The sequence below is a fragment of the Ranitomeya variabilis genome, chromosome 1 (genome assembly GCF_051348905.1).
Source record: "Ranitomeya variabilis isolate aRanVar5 chromosome 1, aRanVar5.hap1, whole genome shotgun sequence".
In the NCBI taxonomy this organism is placed as follows: Eukaryota; Metazoa; Chordata; class Amphibia; order Anura; family Dendrobatidae; genus Ranitomeya; species Ranitomeya variabilis.
In genome coordinates, this window is record NC_135232.1 from 332,245,320 (window position 1) to 332,265,926 (window position 20,607).

Below are 20,607 nucleotides of genomic sequence, written 5' to 3' on the forward strand. Positions count from 1 at the left end.
GCTCCTTCCCTTCCGAGCTCTGCCATGTGCCCAAACAGAGGTTTAGCCCCTCATATGGGGTATCGGCGTACTCAGGACAAATTGTACAACAACTTTTGGGGTCCAATTTCTCCTGTTACCCTTGGTAAAATAAAACAAATTGGAGCTGAAGTTAATTTTTTTGTGAAAAAAAGTTAAATGTTCATTTTTTATTTTTTTTTAAACATTCCAAAAATTCCTGTGAAACACCTGAAGGGTTAATAAACTTCTTGTATGTGGTTTTGAACACCTTGAGGGGTGCAGTTTTTAGAATGGTGTCACACTTGGGTATTTTCTATCATATAGACCCCTCAAAATGACTTCAAATGGGGGAAATTTTGGGGGAAAATGTGTGTAAATGGGTTAGTAACTGGCTTAGTGATAGAAAGCAGAGGGTGGTTATAAATGGTATAGTCTCTAACTGGGTCGCTGTGACCAGTGGGGTACCGCAGGGGTCGGTATTGGGACCTGTTCTCTTCAACATATTCATTAATGATCTGGTAGAAGGTTTACACAGTAAAATATTGATATTTGCAGATGATACAAAACTATGTAAAGCAGTTAATACAAGAGAAGATAGTATTCTGCTACAGATGGATCTGGATAAGTTGGAAACTTGGGCTGAAAGGTGGCAGATGAGGTTTAACAATGATAAATGTAAGGTTATACACATGGGAAGAAGGAATCAATATCACCATTACACACTGAACGGGATACCACTGGGTAAATCTGACAGGGAGAAGGACTTGGGGATCCTAGTTAATGATAAACTTACCTGGAGCAGCCAGTGCCAGGCAGCAGCTGCCAAGGCAAACAGGATCATGGGGTGCATTAAAAGAGGTCTGGATACACATGATGAGAGCATTATACTGCCTCTGTACAAATCCCTAGTTAGACCGCACATGGAGTACTGTGTCCAGTTTTGGGCACCGGTGCTCAGGAAGGATATAATGGAACTAGAGAGAGTACAAAGGAGGGCAACAAAGTTAATAAAGGGGATGGGAGAACTACAATACCCAGATAGATTAGCGAAATTAGGATTATTTAGTCTAGAAAAAAGACGACTGAGGGGCGATCTAATAACCATGTATAAGTATATAAGGGGACAATACAAATATCTCGCTGAGGATCTGTTTATACCAAGGAAGGTGACGGGCACAAGGGGGCATTCTTTGCGTCTGGAGGAGAGAAGGTTTTTCCACCAACATAGAAGAGGATTCTTTACTGTTAGGGCAGTGAGAATCTGGAATTGCTTGCCTGAGGAGGTGGTGATGGCGAACTCAGTCGAGGGGTTCTAGAGAGGCCTGGATGTCTTCCTGGAGCAGAACAATATTGTATCATACAATTATTAGGTTCTGTAGAAGGATGTAGATCTGGGGATTTATTATGATGGAATATAAGAATATAGGCTGAACTGGATGGACAAATGTCTTTTTTCGGCCTTACTAACTATGTTACTATGTTACTATGTAAATGCGATGTGGTCTGTAGAAAAAAATTGGTGTTGTAAAAATGTGAAATTGCTGGTCAACTTTTAACCCATATAACTCCCTAACAAAAAATGTTGGTTACAAAAGTGTGCTGATTTAAAGTAGACATGTGGGAAATGTTTCTTATTATTATTATTAGTAGTAGTAGTAGTAGTAGTAGTATTTTGTGTGACATATCTCTGTGATTTAAGGGCATGAAAATTCAAAGTTGGAAAATTGCGAAATTTTCAAAATTTTCGCCAAATTTCCGTTTTTTTTCCCACAAATAAACGCAGGTAATATCAAAGAAATTTTACCATTGTCATGAAGTACAATATGTCACGTGAAAACAAGGTCAGAATCACCGGGATCCGTTGAAGCGTTCCTGAGTTAAAACCTCATAAAGGGACAGTGGTCAGAAATGTAAAAATTGGCCTGGTCATTAACGTGCAAACCACCCTTGGGGGTTAGGGGGTTAAGATTACTGTATTTGTTTTCTATTATGTATGACCCTCCTCACATGTAAAGTGCCATGAAATAAATGGCGCTATAATAAATAATATTTCTCATGTACACCACCATGGAATCAATGGTGCTATATAAATAAATAATAATAATAACTAGATGGGTATTTCCTGTAGGAACTACAGATAGTGCTTTGGAATGGTGCACGGGCTGCCCCTGCAAGACTATACACTTGGGTGCCCCTCAGGCGGTCTGATTTGGTGGGTTGGGTCAATCTGGGTCTGATTTTGTGGGCGCGGTCACTCTGGGTCCGATTCGGTGGGCGGGGTCACTCTGGGTCCGATTCGGTGGGCGGGGCACCTCAGGGACCGATTTGGTGGGCTGGGCACCTCAGGGTCCGATTTGGTGGGTGGGGCCACTCTGGCTCCGATTTGGTGGGTGGGGCCACTCGGGGTCCGAATTGGTGAGCGGGGTAATCTACTATATAATTGCCTAAGGGCACTTCCGTCTTTCTGTCACCGTTATTCGTTCGCTGATTGGTCTCGGCAGCTGCCTGTCATAGCTGCCGCGACCAATCAGCGACGCGCACAGTACGGAAGAAAATGGCCGCTCCTTACTCCCCGCACTCACTGCCCGGCGCCCGCATACTCCCCCCGGTCAGCGCTCACACAGGGTTAATGGCAGCGTTGACCGCGGTGTAACGCACTCAGTTAACCCTGCTATTAACCCTGTGTGACCACCTTTTTACTATTGATGCTGCTTATGCAGCACGAATAGTAAAAATATCCAATGTTAAAAATAATAAAAAAAATAAAAAATAGTTACATACTCATCCTCCGGTGGACCCTCCGGATCAGGAACCAGCTTTTCCCGCTCCGCGCGACGCCCCGGTCACCGCTGCATGCATTGCGGTCTCGCGAGATGATGACGTGTGGTCTCACGACACCGCTACGTCATCATCTCGTGAGACCGCAATGCACTCTTGGGACCAGAGCGAGCAACAAACATCGGGTACCGGCCGCTCCAGGAGGTGCAACAAGCATCAGGTACCGGCCGCTCCAGGAGGTGCAACAAGCATCGTGTACCGGCCGCTCTAGGAGGTGCAACAAGCATCAGGTACCGGCCGCTCCAGGAGGTGAGTATGTAACTATTTTTTATTTTAATTCTTTTTTTTTTTTTAACAGGGATATGCAGTATACTATGTGACTGGACAATATACTACGTGACTGGGCAGTATAACTACGTGGCTCTGCGCTGTATGCTGCGCGGCTCTGCGCTGTATGCTGCGCGGCTCTGCGCTGTATGCTGCGCGGCTCTGCGCCTTGTTTGCTGCGCGGCTCTGCGCTGTATGCTGCGCGGCTCTGCGCTGTAAGCTGCGCGGCTCTGCGCTGTATGCTGCGGGGCTCTGTGCTGTATACTATGTGGCTGTGCAATATACTACGTGGACATGCATATTCTAGAATACCCGATGAGTTAGAATCGGGCCACCATCTAGTAATAATAATAAGACTACAGAGAGTGCTTTGGAATTGTGCTGTCACTTTAAGAGCTGATATTATCTGACAAAACTGTGTCTTGGTACAGTTCGTAGGCGTTGGCATAGTAACTGTGTCTGACTGCGCATATCAATGAGCTAATCAGCCAGGTGGCATTTGGCAGTTATTTTTAGAAATTGCCTCAGAAATCAGGCCCATTATAAACGTATGGGAAAATTTCCCTATTGAAATGCATTGAAACACTTTTTTCAAATGCAAATTGCGCCAAAACTACAAATCCGATCAACACGAAAAATACTTAGCACACCTCTTGGGGACGCTGGCATCGAAATGACACCTCACTGGAGTCTGTGAGTGAAGCGGTTCGGGCCGCATTAACTGCGGACTGAATAATAAGAAGAAGAAGTTTACCACGATGGAATAACAATATAGTGCTTTGTGCCAAAGCACTATAATAATAATATGCACATGCAAATTTTAATTATTTGATCCCATAAAATTAATTTATGCCTATATTTTTCTCACTTCACCGATTTGGACTATTTAGTGCTGATGCATCACACACACATAAATCAGATTAAAAAAATATTTAAACACAGGTTGTAATGTAACAAAATAGGTAAAAAGCCTATTTGCAAGCCTCTGTACTTCGTATAATTTAGTGTAGAGGGCCACTTTGATAAAATCATGCCGGTGAGCCACTGTCTCCATGGAACATGCCGTGAGCAGTTCACATAAAAGCTGTTGTAATAGTAATATTTATGTTTTGGAATAATGAAAAATCAATGAGGACTCTAACTGATTTTGTGTTGTATTGTGTTTTTCAGTATCACAGATGCCCATCTACAGCTTGTCTGCACAGGGTGCGAGCTGCCGGGACACATCAACTCCTGTTCTTCACAAATGTTCGCCACCAAAGCACTGTAACCACTGCTGCCAGTCAGGTAAATATTCAGTCTTGGTGATCAATATGAAGGAGACTTTATATCTGCTGCCACCGGTCGACTGCTTTTGTCATGTCACCGCTGCAGCGTTGGAGAGCTAGTGCTGCACCTGCTATGAGTGAGTAAAGTATTGTATTTTTAATGTATACAGGCCTACACAATAAAGGCTATAGCAAAGGAGTAGGATAAAATATAACCCTTAAACAGGAAACTAAAATGTCACTCTCTTGGCTACATAGACAAACAAGAACATGCAGACTTAAAGGGAACCTGTCAGCAGGATTGTGCACAGTAACCTACAGACAGTGTCAGGTTGGCGCCATTATACTGATTACAATGATACCTGGGTGATGAAATCTGTCTTGTGGTTGTTGTGTAATCTTTATTTTCAGTTTTTTGTTAATGATATGCTCGTGCTCCAGAGTGGCCTGTGGGGGGTCTTCATGTGGTCCTCTGCTTAGTTATTCATACTGCAGCCTGCTGACAGGTCACTGATCCCTCACTGACCTGCCCCCTGTTCTACATAATGAATGCCTGTACATGTGTTCAATAAAAACCACCTGCAGGCAGATACCAGCCGTGGCACCTGCTCTGCAGCAAAATTGTATGTTTTATGTGCCAATAATACATTTTTTTTAGCTACAGGAAAGAAAAAAAAACCTCAAATTGAAAATGGCTCCCGCCGCTCCTGCACAGTAGCTGCTATCAGTGTAGCTGTGATCTGAGAGCTGCTACTTTTATCTTACCCTTTTGCAGTAGCTTATTTGTATAATTATTGCTGAGTACTATTCTCTATTGATTTTTGGATTTATGCTAAATGCTTAAGTCTATAAAATATATTCTTTATCCTTCATGTGCTCATGTCACTTTGTGCTTCTTCACTGATGTGATCAGCTGCAAGTGCGCAGCTGATACACAAAGCCAGGCTCTTGCTGTAGCTGCTATAAATCAGTGTTGCCAATCCAAGCAGCTTTAGTAGTGACAGAAGCTGGCACCTTGCGATCGCGTTGCTGGGTTGCCAGCGAGTTGCTGTGGCATCCTTAGGCTTGACAATGGCCTGTAAGTCCATCAGATCTTGCCAGATACAGGTTCTGCCATCATTGAAACAATGACAGGCTAGGTAATGTACTGCATTACACAAGAAGCCAGTGTATTTATGCAATCACAAGATCACTTGTTCAAATCTCCTCGGAGATTAAAAAGTAGTTGGCAAAAAAAATTACATTTTCTTTTAATCCCTTTCTGACCTTGAAAAGGATAGTACGGGTGATCAGAAGAACGTATCTGCACCAAAAATGGTATCATTAAAAACATCAGCTCGGCCCCAGCACCAGATCACGAAAAATGGAGTTTGGAATTTTTTTTATCTACTTAGATAAAAAATAACCTAGACATGTTTGCTGTCTATGAACTCGTAATGACCTGGAGAATCATAATGGCAGGTCCGTTTTAGCATTTAGTGAACCTAGCAAAAAAGCCAAACAAAAAACAAGTGTGGGATTGCACTTTTTTTGCTATTTCAGTTTTTCATGCTAAAACCAATTATGTCGTTCAAAAGTACAACTTGTCCCGCAAAAAATAAGCCCTCACATGGCCATATTGACGAAAAAATAAAACAAGTTATGGCTCTGGGAAGGAAGGGAGCGAAAAACGAAAACACAAAACCGAAAAAAGCTGGGGTTAATTTAAAAAATAAAAAATTACCTTCCCCAAATCCCGTTTTAACAGTAAAAATTAAAATTTGAACTAGAAAAAAATAAACCTCCTCTAAGCTAACATATATATTGCATTGCCGTGTCTGTAATGACTCATACTATTATATAATATAATTTGTCCCAAGCAGTGAACACTGCATTAGGAAAAAATCTCAAAAGTGCTGTTTTTGTTAATCCAGCAGTCAAACTTTTTTTTATAAATCCACGTATTTTATGCTGTTTTTCTTGCCAACACTTTAGTACTTGAATCAGAAATGTCCGCAGCAAATACTTAACGTATGCATATACCCAAAAAGTCTCATACCAGAAAATGGTACCTCTGAAAACTGCCTCTTGTCTCAAAACAATAAGGTGTTGCGCAGCTTTTTTTTTTTTTTTTACAGAAAATTGTATTACTGTCAAAAAATATGGCAACACAAAAACAATTTTTGATTTTTTTTTTTTAAATAGCCTATTTGTTGTCATACAACTACACATAAAATTATGCGTGCAATACGCAAGCTTTGAAACATTTCAACGTGCATTTTTACAGGGTTTTTACTTGCGTTGGAGCTGGTGAAAGTGCTGCAAAAATGCTGAAAGAATTGACATGCATTTTTTTGAAAAAAAAAAGCATGGCTCAAATATGCACAGAAAAAAAAACTGCATGAGCAAGAGATTTCATAAATGTCATAGATTATGCTGGTACTGTAAAAGCATAGCATATTTTATGTTCGGTATTAAGTCTTCAAAGTGGTGCCACTAACAAATACAATACATCCCGCAAAAACAAGCATTCAGCTATGTCAGCGGATTAAATGTGATAACTCCTGGAAAGCCTCAATGAAAAAAACTGAAAAAAAAATAAAAACTCTTACTCCTGAAGGCCTAAGATGGGTGAGTCTTTAACCCCTTAATCCCATATGACGTACTATCCCGTCAAGGTGACCTGGGACTTCATTCCCAGTGACGGGATAGTACGTCATACTGTTTAATGCGACATCGCGACTTAAGTCACGGTGATCGTATTAAATTTCCGGCGCCATCTTACCTGCAGGAAGATGGCGTCGGCATCCCAGGTCCTGGCTCCGCCCCCCAGGCCTCACGGTCGCTGTGATTGGCTGTTCAGTTCTGAAAAGCCAATCACAGCGCTTCTCATTGTTTCAGCCAATCGGAGCGGCTGAAACAATGAGGTCCCAGGCTAGGATCGAGTACCGATGTACTCGATCCTAGGGCAAGACCCCCGGATTGGCGCGATCGCCGATCGAATCGATCGCGCCATTCACAGGGCACAGCGGCGGTATTACCGTGCTGTGCCCTGCTGTAGCGGCCTGGATCGGTGCTGCAATCGCACCGATCGCAGGCCAGAGACTGCTGATTGGCGCGATCGATGCTATCAACGATCGCGCCAATCACAGGGCACAGCGGCGGTCACGTTGTGACCACTGTGTGCCCTGCTGGTGACCTGGCTGTGACCTGCCTAGGATCGGAGGGATCCTAGCCAGTTGCCATGGTCACCAGGGCCTGCAGGGATTGGTGGGATCAATGTTATCATTCGATCCCACCAATGACCGCTCACAGCAGCGGTGTGACCGCTCTGTGACTTGTCTGTCACCTGCAGGTGACCTGTCTGACCGCTCTGCAAGGGTCCCCACTCTAGCTGAGGACTCCTGCAGAGCGGTCACACAGCCAGATCTTGTCTTGCTGGGCCTTGTGGTGCTACAGAAGCCTGTAACACCACAATCCCCTGGATTAGAAAAGAGCGAAAGAAAGAAAAAACGAAGAAAGAAGAGAGACTACAAACGTAAGTGTTAACAGCCCCTACCCGATCTCTCTTCACCCCCCCATCCCCCCTCTTTTTTAACCTTCTCCGTCCCTCTTTGAGCCGCCTCCGTGCGCACGTTCAGCAGCCGTTGATTGGTGACGCATTTCACCGATCAACACTCGTGCTTGCTTTTTTTTCAGCAGCCCCCTTTAACCAATTCCGTACACCCATCCCGCAGCTGCCAAACTTTGATAAGTGACGCAGTTCACTTATCAGAGCTTGTGCCTGCCGTTTTCCTTTTTTTTTTTTTTTTCACCACACCTGTGCGCACACTGAGCTGCCGCCTAACTTTGATAAGTGACGCGGTTCACTTATCAAAGCTCTCGTGCCTGCGTTTTTTTTTTTTCCAACTCCGTGCGTTCACCCAGCCGCCGCGTCTAACCCGTGCCTTCCTTTTCTTTTCTTTTTTTTTTTCCCATCTCCGTGCGCTCACCCAGCCGCCGCATCTAACCCGTGCCTACCTTTTCTATTTTTTTTTCCCCATCTCCATGCGCTCACTCAGCCGCCGCGTCTAACCCGTGCCTTCCTTTTTTTTTTTTCACATCTTCTTGCGCTCACCCAGCAGCCGCGTCTAACCCGTGCCTTCCTTTTCTTTTTTTTTTTTTCACATCTCCGTGCGCACACCCAGCAGCCGCTGAACTTTGATAAGTGACGCGGTTCACTTATCAGAGCTCTCGTGCCTGCCGTTTTTTTTTCACATCCCCGTTCGCACACCCAGCAGTGGCCGAACTTTGATAAGTGACGCGGTTCACTTATCAGAGCTAGGGCCTGCTGTTTTTAGACTTTTCTTTCACAGGTATTTTTATTCCCTATTTGCTTTTTTTTTCCTGTAGCTTTTTCTTTTCAGAGTAGTTTGCACCAAGCACTATCCCCCCCACACTTACACATAGTTACCAATAAAGTACACCCAAGCACCACCCTTACAAAAAAAATGTCGCGTTCGTCCCAACAGCGCTATTCAGCAGAGGAGGCATATTCTTTCCTTGCCTCCGACACTGATAGCGAGGGAGAGGATCCCACTTTTCTTTATTTTTCAGATTCTTCCTCATCCTCTTCCCACTCCTCATCTTCCTCCTCCGGCCCTGCGGAACCGCCACGCAGACGCCGCAGGACAGAAGATGAGGCAAGGCCCATCATTGATGAAGATGATGAAGCGCCCACCATTGCTGAAGACGAACCAGCGCACCCCACTGTGGACCCCATATGGACCTTGCCACCCGAAAATTACGAGCCACTGATTCCTGATTTTGTGGCAGAATCAGGAATCAAGTTTGACACCACCGGCCTCACAGAACTAGACTTTTTCAAAGTCTTTTTCTCTGAGGCTTTCGTTAACCTCATGGTCACCTCTTGGTGGAGCAAACTAACTTGTATTGTATGCTCGGCAATTTTTGGACCAAAACTCGGGTTCATCATATTCTAACTGGTCTCCCGTAGACGCAGTTGAAATGATGCAGTTTTGGGGTCTGGTCCTCCACATGGGGATCCTGAAGAAGCCTGAACTTCGGCAATATTGGAGTGTGGATATTTTATATAACACCCCAGTGTTCCGAATGGTAATGACCCGGACGCGTTTTGAGGCCATCCATAAGTTCCTGCATTACAACGATAATACACGGTGTCCCGCATGAGATGACCCCAACTTTGACCGTCTGTTCAAAGTTCGGCCGGTCATCGAACACTTCAACAAAAGTTTGCTGAAGTGTATGTGCCTCAAAGGGACATCTGCGTGGATCAGTCCTTAATTCATTTTAAGGGGCGGCTCAAATTCCGTCAATACCTGCCCAGCAAAAGGGCCAGGTACGGAATCAAACTCTACAACCTGTGTGAGAGTACCTCAGGGTACACCCACAGCTTTAGAGTTTACGAAGGGAAGGACACCAGGATTGAACCGCCTGTGTCCTTCTATCCTGGGAATGAGTGGGAAAATTGTGTGGGATTTGGTGCACCCACTGCTGGATAAAGGTTATCACCTCTATACCGATAACTTTTACACCAGCATCCCACTCTACAAATCTCTCTCTGCGCGAGGTACTGCAGCCTGCGGTACTGTCCGCAAAAATCAGAGAGGCCTCCCGAAGACGCTACTTGGGCAGACTCTCAGAAAAGGTGAGAGCAAAGTCCAATGTAGCGACCACCTTCTGGTGGTCAAGTACAAGAACAAAAGGGATGTCCTTCTATTGACCACCATACACGGTGATGGCAGCGCCCTCAGCACTGTAAGGGGTACCTCTACAGAGGTCAGCAAACCGACCTGTGTACTGGGGTACAACAAAAACATGGGGGGCGTTGATCTCTCTGATCAACTCCTCCAACCGTACAGTGCTTTGAGAAAGGCCAGGGTGTGGTACAAAAAGCTGTCCGTGCACATTGTACAAATGGCAATGCTCAACGCTTTCCTGCTGTCACGATGTGCACACAACACCGATACGTCGTACCTTCATTTCCAGGAGGTAGTGGTTAAGGCCCTGATGTTTGGCACGAGGGAAGGAGCGGGCCCCAGTACTTCTGGAACTGAAGGTACACGTATCGTACCAGGTCAGCATTTTCCGGGGGTGGTACCGCCAACTGGAAGAAAAGGTAAGCCGCAAAAAAGGTGCCGAGTGTGCTACAAAAGAGGAATACGCAAGGACACCATCTATCAATGCGTCACCTGCCCCGAAAAACCTGGCCTGTGTATGAAGGATTGCTTTAAATTGTACCACACCTCCATGCACTACTAATTTACAGGAAACAGATTCATTCCAAAGGAGGCACATCTACGTAAGTTCTTTGGGGGCCTACTTTCCAAAATGTTGTCACTTGTGGGTTTTTTTCCTGTTTAGGCACATCAGGGGCTCTGCAAACGGAACATGACGCCCGCAGACGATTCCATCAAAGTCTGCGTTCCAAAACTTCAGTACTTCCCTTTCGAGCCCCAACGTGTGCCCAAACAGTTTTTTCCCACATATGGAGTACCAGCGTACTCAAGACAAATTGGACAACAACTTTTGTGGTCCAATTTCTTCTGTTACCCTTGTGAAAATAAAAAATTGGGGACTAAACGATCATGTTTGTGGAAAAAATATGATTTTTCATTTTCACGCCCGGGCGTTATAAACTTCTGTGAAGCCCCTGGGGGTTCAAAGTGCTCATCACACATCTAGATAAGTTCCTTAGGGGGTCTAGTTTCCAAAATGGGGTCACTTGTGAAGGGGGGGGTTTCTACTGTTTAGGCACATCAGGGGCTCGTCAAACGCAAGATGGCGTCCGATCGCAATTCCAGCCAATTTTAGGTTGAAAAAAATCAAACGGCGCTCCTTCCCTTCTGAGCCCTGCTATGCGCCCAAACAGTGGTCCCCCCCCCCCCCACATATGGGGTATCAGCGTACTGAGGACAAATTGGACAACAACTTTTGCAGTCCAATTTCTCCTTTTACCTTTGGTAAAATAAAAAAATTGTTGCTATAAAATCGTTTTCATGACTAAAAAGTTAAATTTTCATTTTTTCCTTCAACATTGCTTTAGCTCTCATGAAGCACCTGAAGGGTTAATAAACTTCTTGAATGTGGTTTTGATCAGCTTGAGGGGGTGCAGTTTTTAGAATTGAGTCACTTTTGGGTATTTTTTGCTATATAGACTCCTAAATGTGACTTCAAATGTGAGGTGGTCCCTAACAAAAATGGTTTTGTAAATTTTCTTGTAAAAATGAGAAATTGCTGGTCAACTTTTAACCCTTATAACTCCCAAACAAAAAAAAATTTTGTTTCCAAAATTTTTCTGATGTAAAGTAGACTTGTGGGAAATGTTACTTATTAAGTATTTTGTGTGACATAACTCTGTGATTTAAGTTGGAAAATTGCGAAATTTTCAAAATTTTAGCCAAATTTCCAATTTTTTCACAAATAAACGCAGGTAACATCAAATAAATCTTACCACTATCATGAAGTAGAATATGTCACGAGAAAACAATGTCAGAATTGCCAAGATCCGTTGAAGCGTTCCAGAGTTATAACCTCATAAAGGGACAGTGGTCAGAATTGTAAAAATTGGCCTGGTCATTAACGTGCAAACCACCCTCGGGGCTTAAGGGGTTAAATGGTTAAGGAAGAAGCAATGCAAGCAGGGATGTAATAGAAGTCCTATTTTTCACTTGGCTTTTCCGTAATATAAGTAAGGGTTAATTTACTAGCGTCTCATAAATCCCTATTTTTGCATTTGCATTCCGGAACCTGTGTTCAGTAAACATATCTTTCTTATGTGAGACTTAATATACATAGACCAAAAATTCGCAGAGTTTCAATGCCAAGCTATTATATCAAAGTTTGCTGATGTCAGAAACGCACCATCATTTTACCACCCGGGGAAAATAAGTTCCAAGAAAACCTAGTCAGGTCCTATTGTTCCATCCAGACGCAACTGCAGTCACAATCTAGATCCAGTTGAATATAGAATATCGATCCATGGACCAAATATTGTCTACTGCTCCATGGGGGGTTGGTAATCTGTAACCTGTCTAATGAATGGAGTATATCGTGAAGAACCAGTAGATGCCAATAATATATTGTTGTCTATTGATGATACTCACAAAACGTTTTAAAATGTGAATGTATTAAAGTGAAACTCTGGAGGGAGATCTATGTCCGACTGATAAATCTTAACAGCTCATTTACATACTACGAAAAATGAGGATTTCTCAAAAATAAGCCATCAGATCTCAGATATCGAGGTATGTTAGGGATGGATCTACTGACTGGTTCCCTTTAAAAAAATATTCCTGATTTGTGAGATTGCCAATAAACTGCTATATATTTTATATCTAAGGCCGGGATCACACACAGCGAGATACGGCCGAGTCTCGCAGGTTAAAACCACCTCTGGCACCGGCACTCCGGAGCGGAGCGTGTGGTCACATAGCAGTACATGGAGCCGCACCCTCTGCTCCGGAATGCCGGTGCCAGAGCTTGTTTTTAACTTGCGAGACTCGGCCGTATCTCGCTGTAGTGTGACTCCGGCCTAATGGTTCTGCACCATATACTCCTGTTCATCAGGCAGGATGCAGATTTCCAAACCTACCTGTGCAGGAGACAATATTTTGTCTGTGGCAGGGAAGATGAATATTTGCTGACTGTAGCTGCGTATGGCTAGAACAAGAGTAGAACCTGACCTTGGTTTTCCTGGATGGCAAAATGATGGTGAGTTTTTGACATCACCAAACTTTGATGGTATTTTTTGCAGCTTGGTTTTGAAGAGCTGCTAACTCTTGAACTTTGTTGCACAGACTTGGGATTTGGTGACTTATCCCATTCACTGGCCACAGCTCCTCTAAAGCTAATGGGTTGATGAGGCCCCACAACTATCTGTATCATTTGTATACTTCAGTGTGCCCTTCACATCTAGATACTGAAGAACAGATCTTAGGCATTTACTTGTATAGGCAAGGCTGGTCAGTAACTGTGTGCGCATCGAGTGTGCTGCACCCAGAACGGACAACATGTTCAATGTGACATATCGGCATTAGTCTGTGCACCGGAAATATGGAAGATGATGGGTTTAATCGGTGGCTTACAGTTGCATTTTTATGTTTCTTCTTTTTGCTGTAGGACTTGTTTATTTCCTTTGGATTAGCCATATAGTCTCATTTGTCATGTTTCTTTTTAGATCCCGGTGGTCTCCGAGGCTCAGTTGCCACCATCCTCTTCAGTTCCTGAAGCTCTCCTTCCACCACCAGTCTCTGAAGTTGCACCCACAGTGATAGAAACTCTTGGTCAGGTGGATCAAAGTTTGAGTGAACTGGGGCTTGGGGGATACAGTCCTGTTGGTTTGATTCAAAACTTCCTGGAAATATTACACGTAGATGTGGGCATTCCCTGGTGGGGGGCAATTGTGACAGGTAATTGTATGCTCAGCACTCCGATATCTTCTGACCCCTTTATTGGACAGCACCTATCCATGTACCGGTACTTACTGTCATATTGTGTTTTCTTTCAGGCACCATCCTTGCACGTATTCTGGTTTTTCCTTTAATAGTCAAAGGACAGAGAGAAGCAGCTAAACTGAATAACCACATGCCTCAAATCACCGTATTGTCAAGTAAAATGAGCGACGCCAAGCGATCAGGCAACAGGTTTGAATGTAAGAGCATAACGGGGCGATATAATAAACTAATGTAAAGAATAGGGAAGTAATGCATCCGTCAGACACAAACTTCCCGGCTCTTATTTTACAGAGATTTTTTTGTCACAGCAGTCACCAGATTGTGGTGGGCATCTCACCTACTGTGGTATTACCATTGGTGACCAATAGCTTAGAAATGATATGAAACTATAGGTTAGAAATTGCTAGCATTGTATCATGGGTTTTTTTTTTTTTTTATTTGGTGTTTCTACTCATTAGTTTCCAAAGCATACTCTGACCTCACGCTGTATCAGAAGAAACATGATGTCAATCCTCTCCGTGGATTTTTGGTGCCTCTGGTCCAGGTATGTCGTGTTATGAAAATTGCTCTTTAGAAATAAAAAAAAAAAAATCCAACCACTGTATATTTCATCTTCCATCACTATAATATATTTTTGATAAAGGATTTATATATTACCATTGAGACAATTTAGTTTTGATTTAGTCGGCCACATCACACTCAGCTTTTTGACACGTTTGGTCTTCCAAAATCTATGGTAACATTTTGTAAATTGAACATATACAGCTTTTGTGGGGGGGGTTTCAACACAGCTTGGTCAGGTTATATTTTCTCCAAAAACTTTTGTAGGATGTCAAAAACCTGAGTAAATCTAATAAGAATGGCAAAAAAGCACAAACATATGGGGACTGACTCGATATTCCATTAGTTAGGTATTTGGTTTTTTGGTGTGTTTTTTTTAAGCCTGTATTTGATTTTCTCTGAATTCTTCTTCTTTTCATTTACACCTGTTATGAAGTCTATTTTATCCGTTTACTTGTTTGTTTTTTTGTATGTTTGGTAATTTGGGGGGTGTTGTTTGTTTTGTTTTTTTAGATGCTTGCGATAAATTCCTTAATTGTGAATGTATAAAAAGTCACAAAATTTTTTCACAAGTTCACTCCTGTCCCCATCCCCCAGAGCGATTTTATGTATGCCTTAAATTTTTGTGCAAATATTTGTGTCAGTTTAGCAGAGCATGTGAATTTTCAGTCTATAAAAAAAGCTGAAAATGGGTCAAATATGAAAACAAAGAACATTTTTTACTTTTCGCAAACCTCGAGCCATGTGCACCCTTTTGAAGAATTTAGAGTCAAAACATCAGCTAATACCAGAAAGTAAAAAAGAAAAGTGACTTAAAAAGATAATAAAAAGTGCAAATGATTAATCCGGACCCTTGATGTTTTTTACATTTGTTTGAAAAGGATGTGTGTGAAACATGGGCCAACTTACGGGTGATGTGATATCATAAGCATTAGGTATATACACTTCTCTAACTCCCGTCGCTCCAGGGCAGGCTGTTGGTGGTGACAGCTTGGACAGGGAGCAATGACTTCCCATTTTTCCCTCACCTGGCTACTACAGTCATGTGATTGGCTGCAGCAGTCGGATCACAGGAACCAGACATCTGCTGTACGTCAAATGAATTTAAGTCCAGTCACCTGACTAGTGCAGCCAATCACAGGCCTCACCAGTCAGCGGAGCTTAAAATACCGCTATCGCTTTGCCTCCGAGCCTATTCTAGAGTAACAAGGGCCTAATTTATGACATTTTTGTGAGTCTGACAATGTGCTGGTAAGAATCTTTATTTATTAAGGCTATAAATAATTACTAGCGTTGTACAGCATAAGTTCTTCTTGTTCTATATAACTTGATAATACCTGCATAGAACTATATAGTTCCATTCTGCATACAATAACATTGTTATCTCCATCCTCTAGGCACCTATATTTATTTCCTTTTTTGTGGCCCTGAGACAGATGTCTTATCTTCCTGTTCCAAGCCTGCAAACTGGTGGTCTCTGGTGGTTTGCCGACCTAACTGTAGCTGACCCATATTATATCCTGCCGCTAGTAGTCACAACCAGCATGTGGGCAGTTCTAGAGGTAAAGAATAGTGTTGTTAACCTCTTATTACTGTTACTTCTTGGTATATAGTCTAGTTCCAGATTGTTGGGTTTTTTCCCTAGCTTGGAGCAGAGTCTGGAGTAAATAATCCTAATCTCAAAATCATGAAGACAGTTTTTCGTGTTATGCCGCTGATTATTTTGCCTCTCACAATCAACTTCCCCACTGTAAGTAACCCACCCGAGTATTGCCAGCAGACTCACTCACTGTCTGTATGCGCTGTGATTTATGTGAACAGCAAGTGGCTCTTTAAAATTGAACTTTTCTGCTGTTCTTCCACAGGCTGTTTTCACATATTGGGTCACTTCAAACTTTTTCTCTATAGCCCAAGTGGCTTTCTTAAGAATTCCTGCTGTCCGACAGAAGCTGAGGATACCAGAGCAAATCAAGCATGATCCATCAGTTCTCCCTAACCAGGATGGCTTCTTAAAGAGCCTGAAAAGCGGTCAGTTTTATTAGATTTACTGTGATGTGCGTTGATTGTTTTTTTTTGTTCTGTTTATGGTTATTACCCCTTCATGACCCGGGGTATTTTCGTTTTCGTTTTTCGCTCCCCTCCTTCCCAGAGCCATAACTTTTTTATTTTTCCGTCAATGTGGCCATGTGAGGGCTTATTTTTTGCGGACCGAGTTGTACTTTTGAATGACATCATTGGTTAGCATGTCCTGCACTAGAAAACGGGAAAAAATATTCCAAATGCGGTGAAATTGCAAAAAAAAAAAAAGTGCAATCCCACACTTGATTTTTGTTTGGCTCTTTTGCTAGTTTCACTAAATGCTAAAACTGACCTGCCATTATGATTCTCCAGGTCATTACAAGTTCATAGACACCAAATATGTCGAGGTTATTTTTTATCTAAGTGGTGAAAAAAAAATTCCAAACTTTGCTTAAAAAAAAAATTGCGCCATTTTCCGATACCCGTAGCGTCTCCATTTTTCGTGATCTGAGGTTGGGTGCGGGCTTATTTTTTGCGCGCCGAGCTGACATTTTTAATTATACCAATTTGGTGCAGATATGTTCTTTTGATCGCCTGTTGTTGCGGCGACCAAAAAACGTAATTCTGGCGTTTCAATTTTTTTTTTATCGCTACACCATTTAGCGATCAGGTGAATCCTTTTTTTTTTTTATTGATGGATTGGATGATTCTGAACGCGGCGATATCAAATATGTGTATATTTGATTTTTTTGATTTATTTTTTTTTCATTGTTTTATTTTGAATGGGGCGAAAGGGGGGTGATTTAAACTTTTATATTATTTGTATTTTTTTCATATTTTTTAAAACATATATATATTTATTTTTTACTTTTGCCATGCTTCAATAGCCTCCATGGGAGGCTAGAAGCTGGCATAGCCTAATTGGCTCTGCTACATAGGAGCGAAGCTTAGATGGCTCCTATGTAGTAGAATTGTTGCATTGTTATGAGCACCGACCACAGGGTGGCGCTCATAGCAATCCGGCATCAACAGCCGTAGAGGTCTCAAGGAGACAATCTGGTTGTCATGCCGATGCATCACTGAACCCCGATCACGTGACGGGAGTCAGCGATGAGCGCATTTCCGGCCGGATGGCCGGAAGTGGTAATTAAATGCCACTGTCAGCGTTTGACAGCGGCATTTAACTAGTTAATAGCGGTGGGCGGATCGCAGTTCCACCCACCGCTATTGTAGGCACATGTTAGCTGTTCAAAACAGCTGATATGTCCCGGCTTTGATGCGGGCTCACCGCTGGATCCTGCATCAAAGCAGGGGATCTGACCTCGGACGTACTATTCCGTCCGAGGTCAGAAAGGGGTTAAAACGGCAATTTAGAGTCCTGAAATTCAGATATTCTGCACAAAGGTGCTGGTAACGCCTGCGTCAGAGGATCCTTCATTGAATTGGGGTAAAATAGCCCTTCACACCGCCTTTGTGGATACCCTGCAGATTATGGGGCAGAAAATCCGTAGAATATTGCACCTAATTTAGATGTTCATATATCACGGGCCGCGGTTTCCGGACTGACCATTGATCTCCTGACCTGAAGCATCATAGTTCATCTGGCACTGCATTTTGGTTTTCTTTTATAATGAAAATCGCTTTGCAGATGTGAATAAAATACATTGGTCTCTTAAATTCACTGTTATATCTCTGTCTAATGTTTCATTAATCTTTTGGGTTTCTTAACATTCCTTAGATTGAAGGGTTATTATGTCTATGCACTTCATAGCTGATAAATGTTAGTCATAGGTTGGCGCCAGGACCCCAACCAGAAAAGCTGATTAAAGGGGTTTTCCCACTAACAAAAGTTCATTTTAATGGATAGATCTTGGAATAATAATAAGTTCCACAATTGGATGTGTGTAAATAAAATGTTCCTGTGCTGAGATAATCTTATAAATGTGCCCCTGCTGTGTACTGTGTAATGGCTGTGTCTGACCGTGCAGGAACATGGTCTGATCATACCACAGCTCCTGGCCAGGGGTGGAAGAAAAAAACAATACAGACATTACAGCACAGAGTGAAGTAAAACCTTGAAAACAGGCAGGTAAAAGTTTTACCTCACAAAAAATATCAGTTGTGATCCAGTGCTGCCCTGTCTGTATACTCTTTTGCGTCCTTCCCTGCCCAGGAGCTGTGGTATGATCAGACCATGTTCCTGCACGGTCAGACACAGCCATTACACAGTACACAGCAGGGGCACATTTATAAGATTATCTCAGCACAGGAACATTTTATTTAAACACATCCAATTGTGGAACTTATTATTTCAAGATCTATTGAATAATTTGAACTTTTAAACCACTTGAAGTCCATTCTTCCCAGGTTGTGCCTGGTACCTTCTGTTCCTTTCAAGTCCACTGCACTGATCAATGGGCATAACACCGCGTCAACTGTCTTGGCACCGTAAGCTCCAACTTCAAGTGGAATAGCAGGGCACGTGCATGACCAACAGATTCGAACGCGCTTTACACTGATATCATCGTTCAGATCATAAAAGATAGTAATTTTATAGGAAGCCAATTAACCCATCAGTGTGTTTTTGGAGATTTAAAGGAAGCCAGCACATACAAATTTCTTTCAGTGATCATCTCCACTTTTTGTCTTACAGGTTGGAAGAACGCACAACTAGCTCAGCAACTGGATGATCGAGAACACAAAATAAAACATCACCTGGACATTGCAGCAAAAGGTTAGCATGAGGCCAATGCTACATGTACAGCTATAATGTAGTCAGATTTAGTAGCTGTAAGTTGATCTGATAAGTGAGCATGGTGGAATCAAGCACCTCTAATATTGTTAAGGTGGTGGGGAGGAGACTCTCATTAACTATAAGTTTTCCTTTTTATAGGACCACTGCGACAGACCTTTGCTCAAAATCCTTTGCAGCAGCGTGAGAAGACACCCGTATCTCCAAACAAAAATAAAACTAAACCATGGCAAGACACAATTGGATGAACCACAGACCTATGTACTCATGATGAACTGAATAAACTCTGCCAGGCTCATGTGGCATTAAGTGAACTTTTCCAGGACTCTGAGAGAAAAAATAAATGACCAAGTAGATCCCAGATGAATAAACATTGGATCCTGTGTAATATTTAAGAGTAACATTGTATCATTGGATGTCTGGATATGAAATATGACTGAAGCACACCTCAAAACTATTAAGATGATGATGTCTCATTCTTAGACATTTTTAAAAAGACTTGGACGCTTATGACATTGTAGTATTAATTTGCCCCTTTAACTTTGCATTAAGTACAACATGCTATCTTGGCGATATTATATATCGCCTTTATACACCAGTTCAATGGACGGGAAGCATGGTTATCAAGATGTGATTGAAGTGTAGACTATACACTTTATAAAGAAATATTGCATTCATTGTTTAGTAGCTACAACTAATTTTTTTACATGGTTTCTTCATTTTCTTATTCTCAAAACTAATTGGACAATTTTTGACCTATTTCATAGTCCGGAATAGCCCGATACCTCATTATTTCATGGCAGATTTTAAAATAGAGTGTATGTAATTCCAAGTGTTACATTTATATATAGTAGCTTGTCAGGAAGACCTGCCATGAGTCTAAAGCCAAGTAATGTGGAAGATCACAGAATCCCTTCCTGTTAAAGAAAAACTTCTTTCCATCATTTAGCCACGTCAAGACCACCCTCATTAAGGTCAGCTTATTGTCAGTAGAGAAATATGGCGCGCACTTGGCATTGATGAGTACAGGTGCTTCTCACAAAATTAGAATATCATCAAAAAGTTAATTTATTTAAGTTCTTCAATGCAAAAAGTGAAACTCATATATTATAGGGTCATTATAAACAGAGTGATCTATTTCAAGTGTTTATTTCTGTTAATGTTGTAGTGCAGCAGTGTTCACGCTGTGCAGTGATGAGGCAGTGACCCAGGAAAGTTGAAAGTAAACCTAGGTTTAATGTCCAAAAACTTGCAAACAAAAAAAATGGTATCCTTCAGATCGCAACTGGGAAACAAAACAGTCCATAAATGCGTCTGGTTGCTGAGGCGACCGCACCACCATATTAACCTGCAAGGTGCAAGGCGTTTGCTCGGCTGGGCTCTGTGTTCCCTCACAAAGGCAGAGCTTTTGCAGAGCTGTCCGCTCTGTGACCACAAGGCACTCCAG

At 42.4% G+C, this 20,607-nt stretch overlaps 1 protein-coding gene across 1 annotated transcript in view; it reads left to right on the forward strand.

The window, feature by feature from the left end:
* Positions 1-19,838, forward strand: part of OXA1L (OXA1L mitochondrial inner membrane insertase) — a 39,182-nt gene extending 19,344 nt beyond the window's left edge. Inside the window, exons 2-10 of the mRNA XM_077298811.1 lie at positions 4,276-4,392; positions 13,552-13,783; positions 13,882-14,025; positions 14,287-14,372; positions 15,787-15,951; positions 16,035-16,139; positions 16,255-16,417; positions 19,062-19,142; positions 19,302-19,838. Of these exons, the coding sequence (XP_077154926.1) occupies positions 4,276-4,392; positions 13,552-13,783; positions 13,882-14,025; positions 14,287-14,372; positions 15,787-15,951; positions 16,035-16,139; positions 16,255-16,417; positions 19,062-19,142; positions 19,302-19,408 (1,200 nt within the window). The 3' untranslated portion in view covers positions 19,409-19,838. The remainder of the gene's footprint in view (positions 1-4,275; positions 4,393-13,551; positions 13,784-13,881; positions 14,026-14,286; positions 14,373-15,786; positions 15,952-16,034; positions 16,140-16,254; positions 16,418-19,061; positions 19,143-19,301) is intronic.
* The last annotated feature ends 769 nt before the right edge of the window (positions 19,839-20,607 follow it).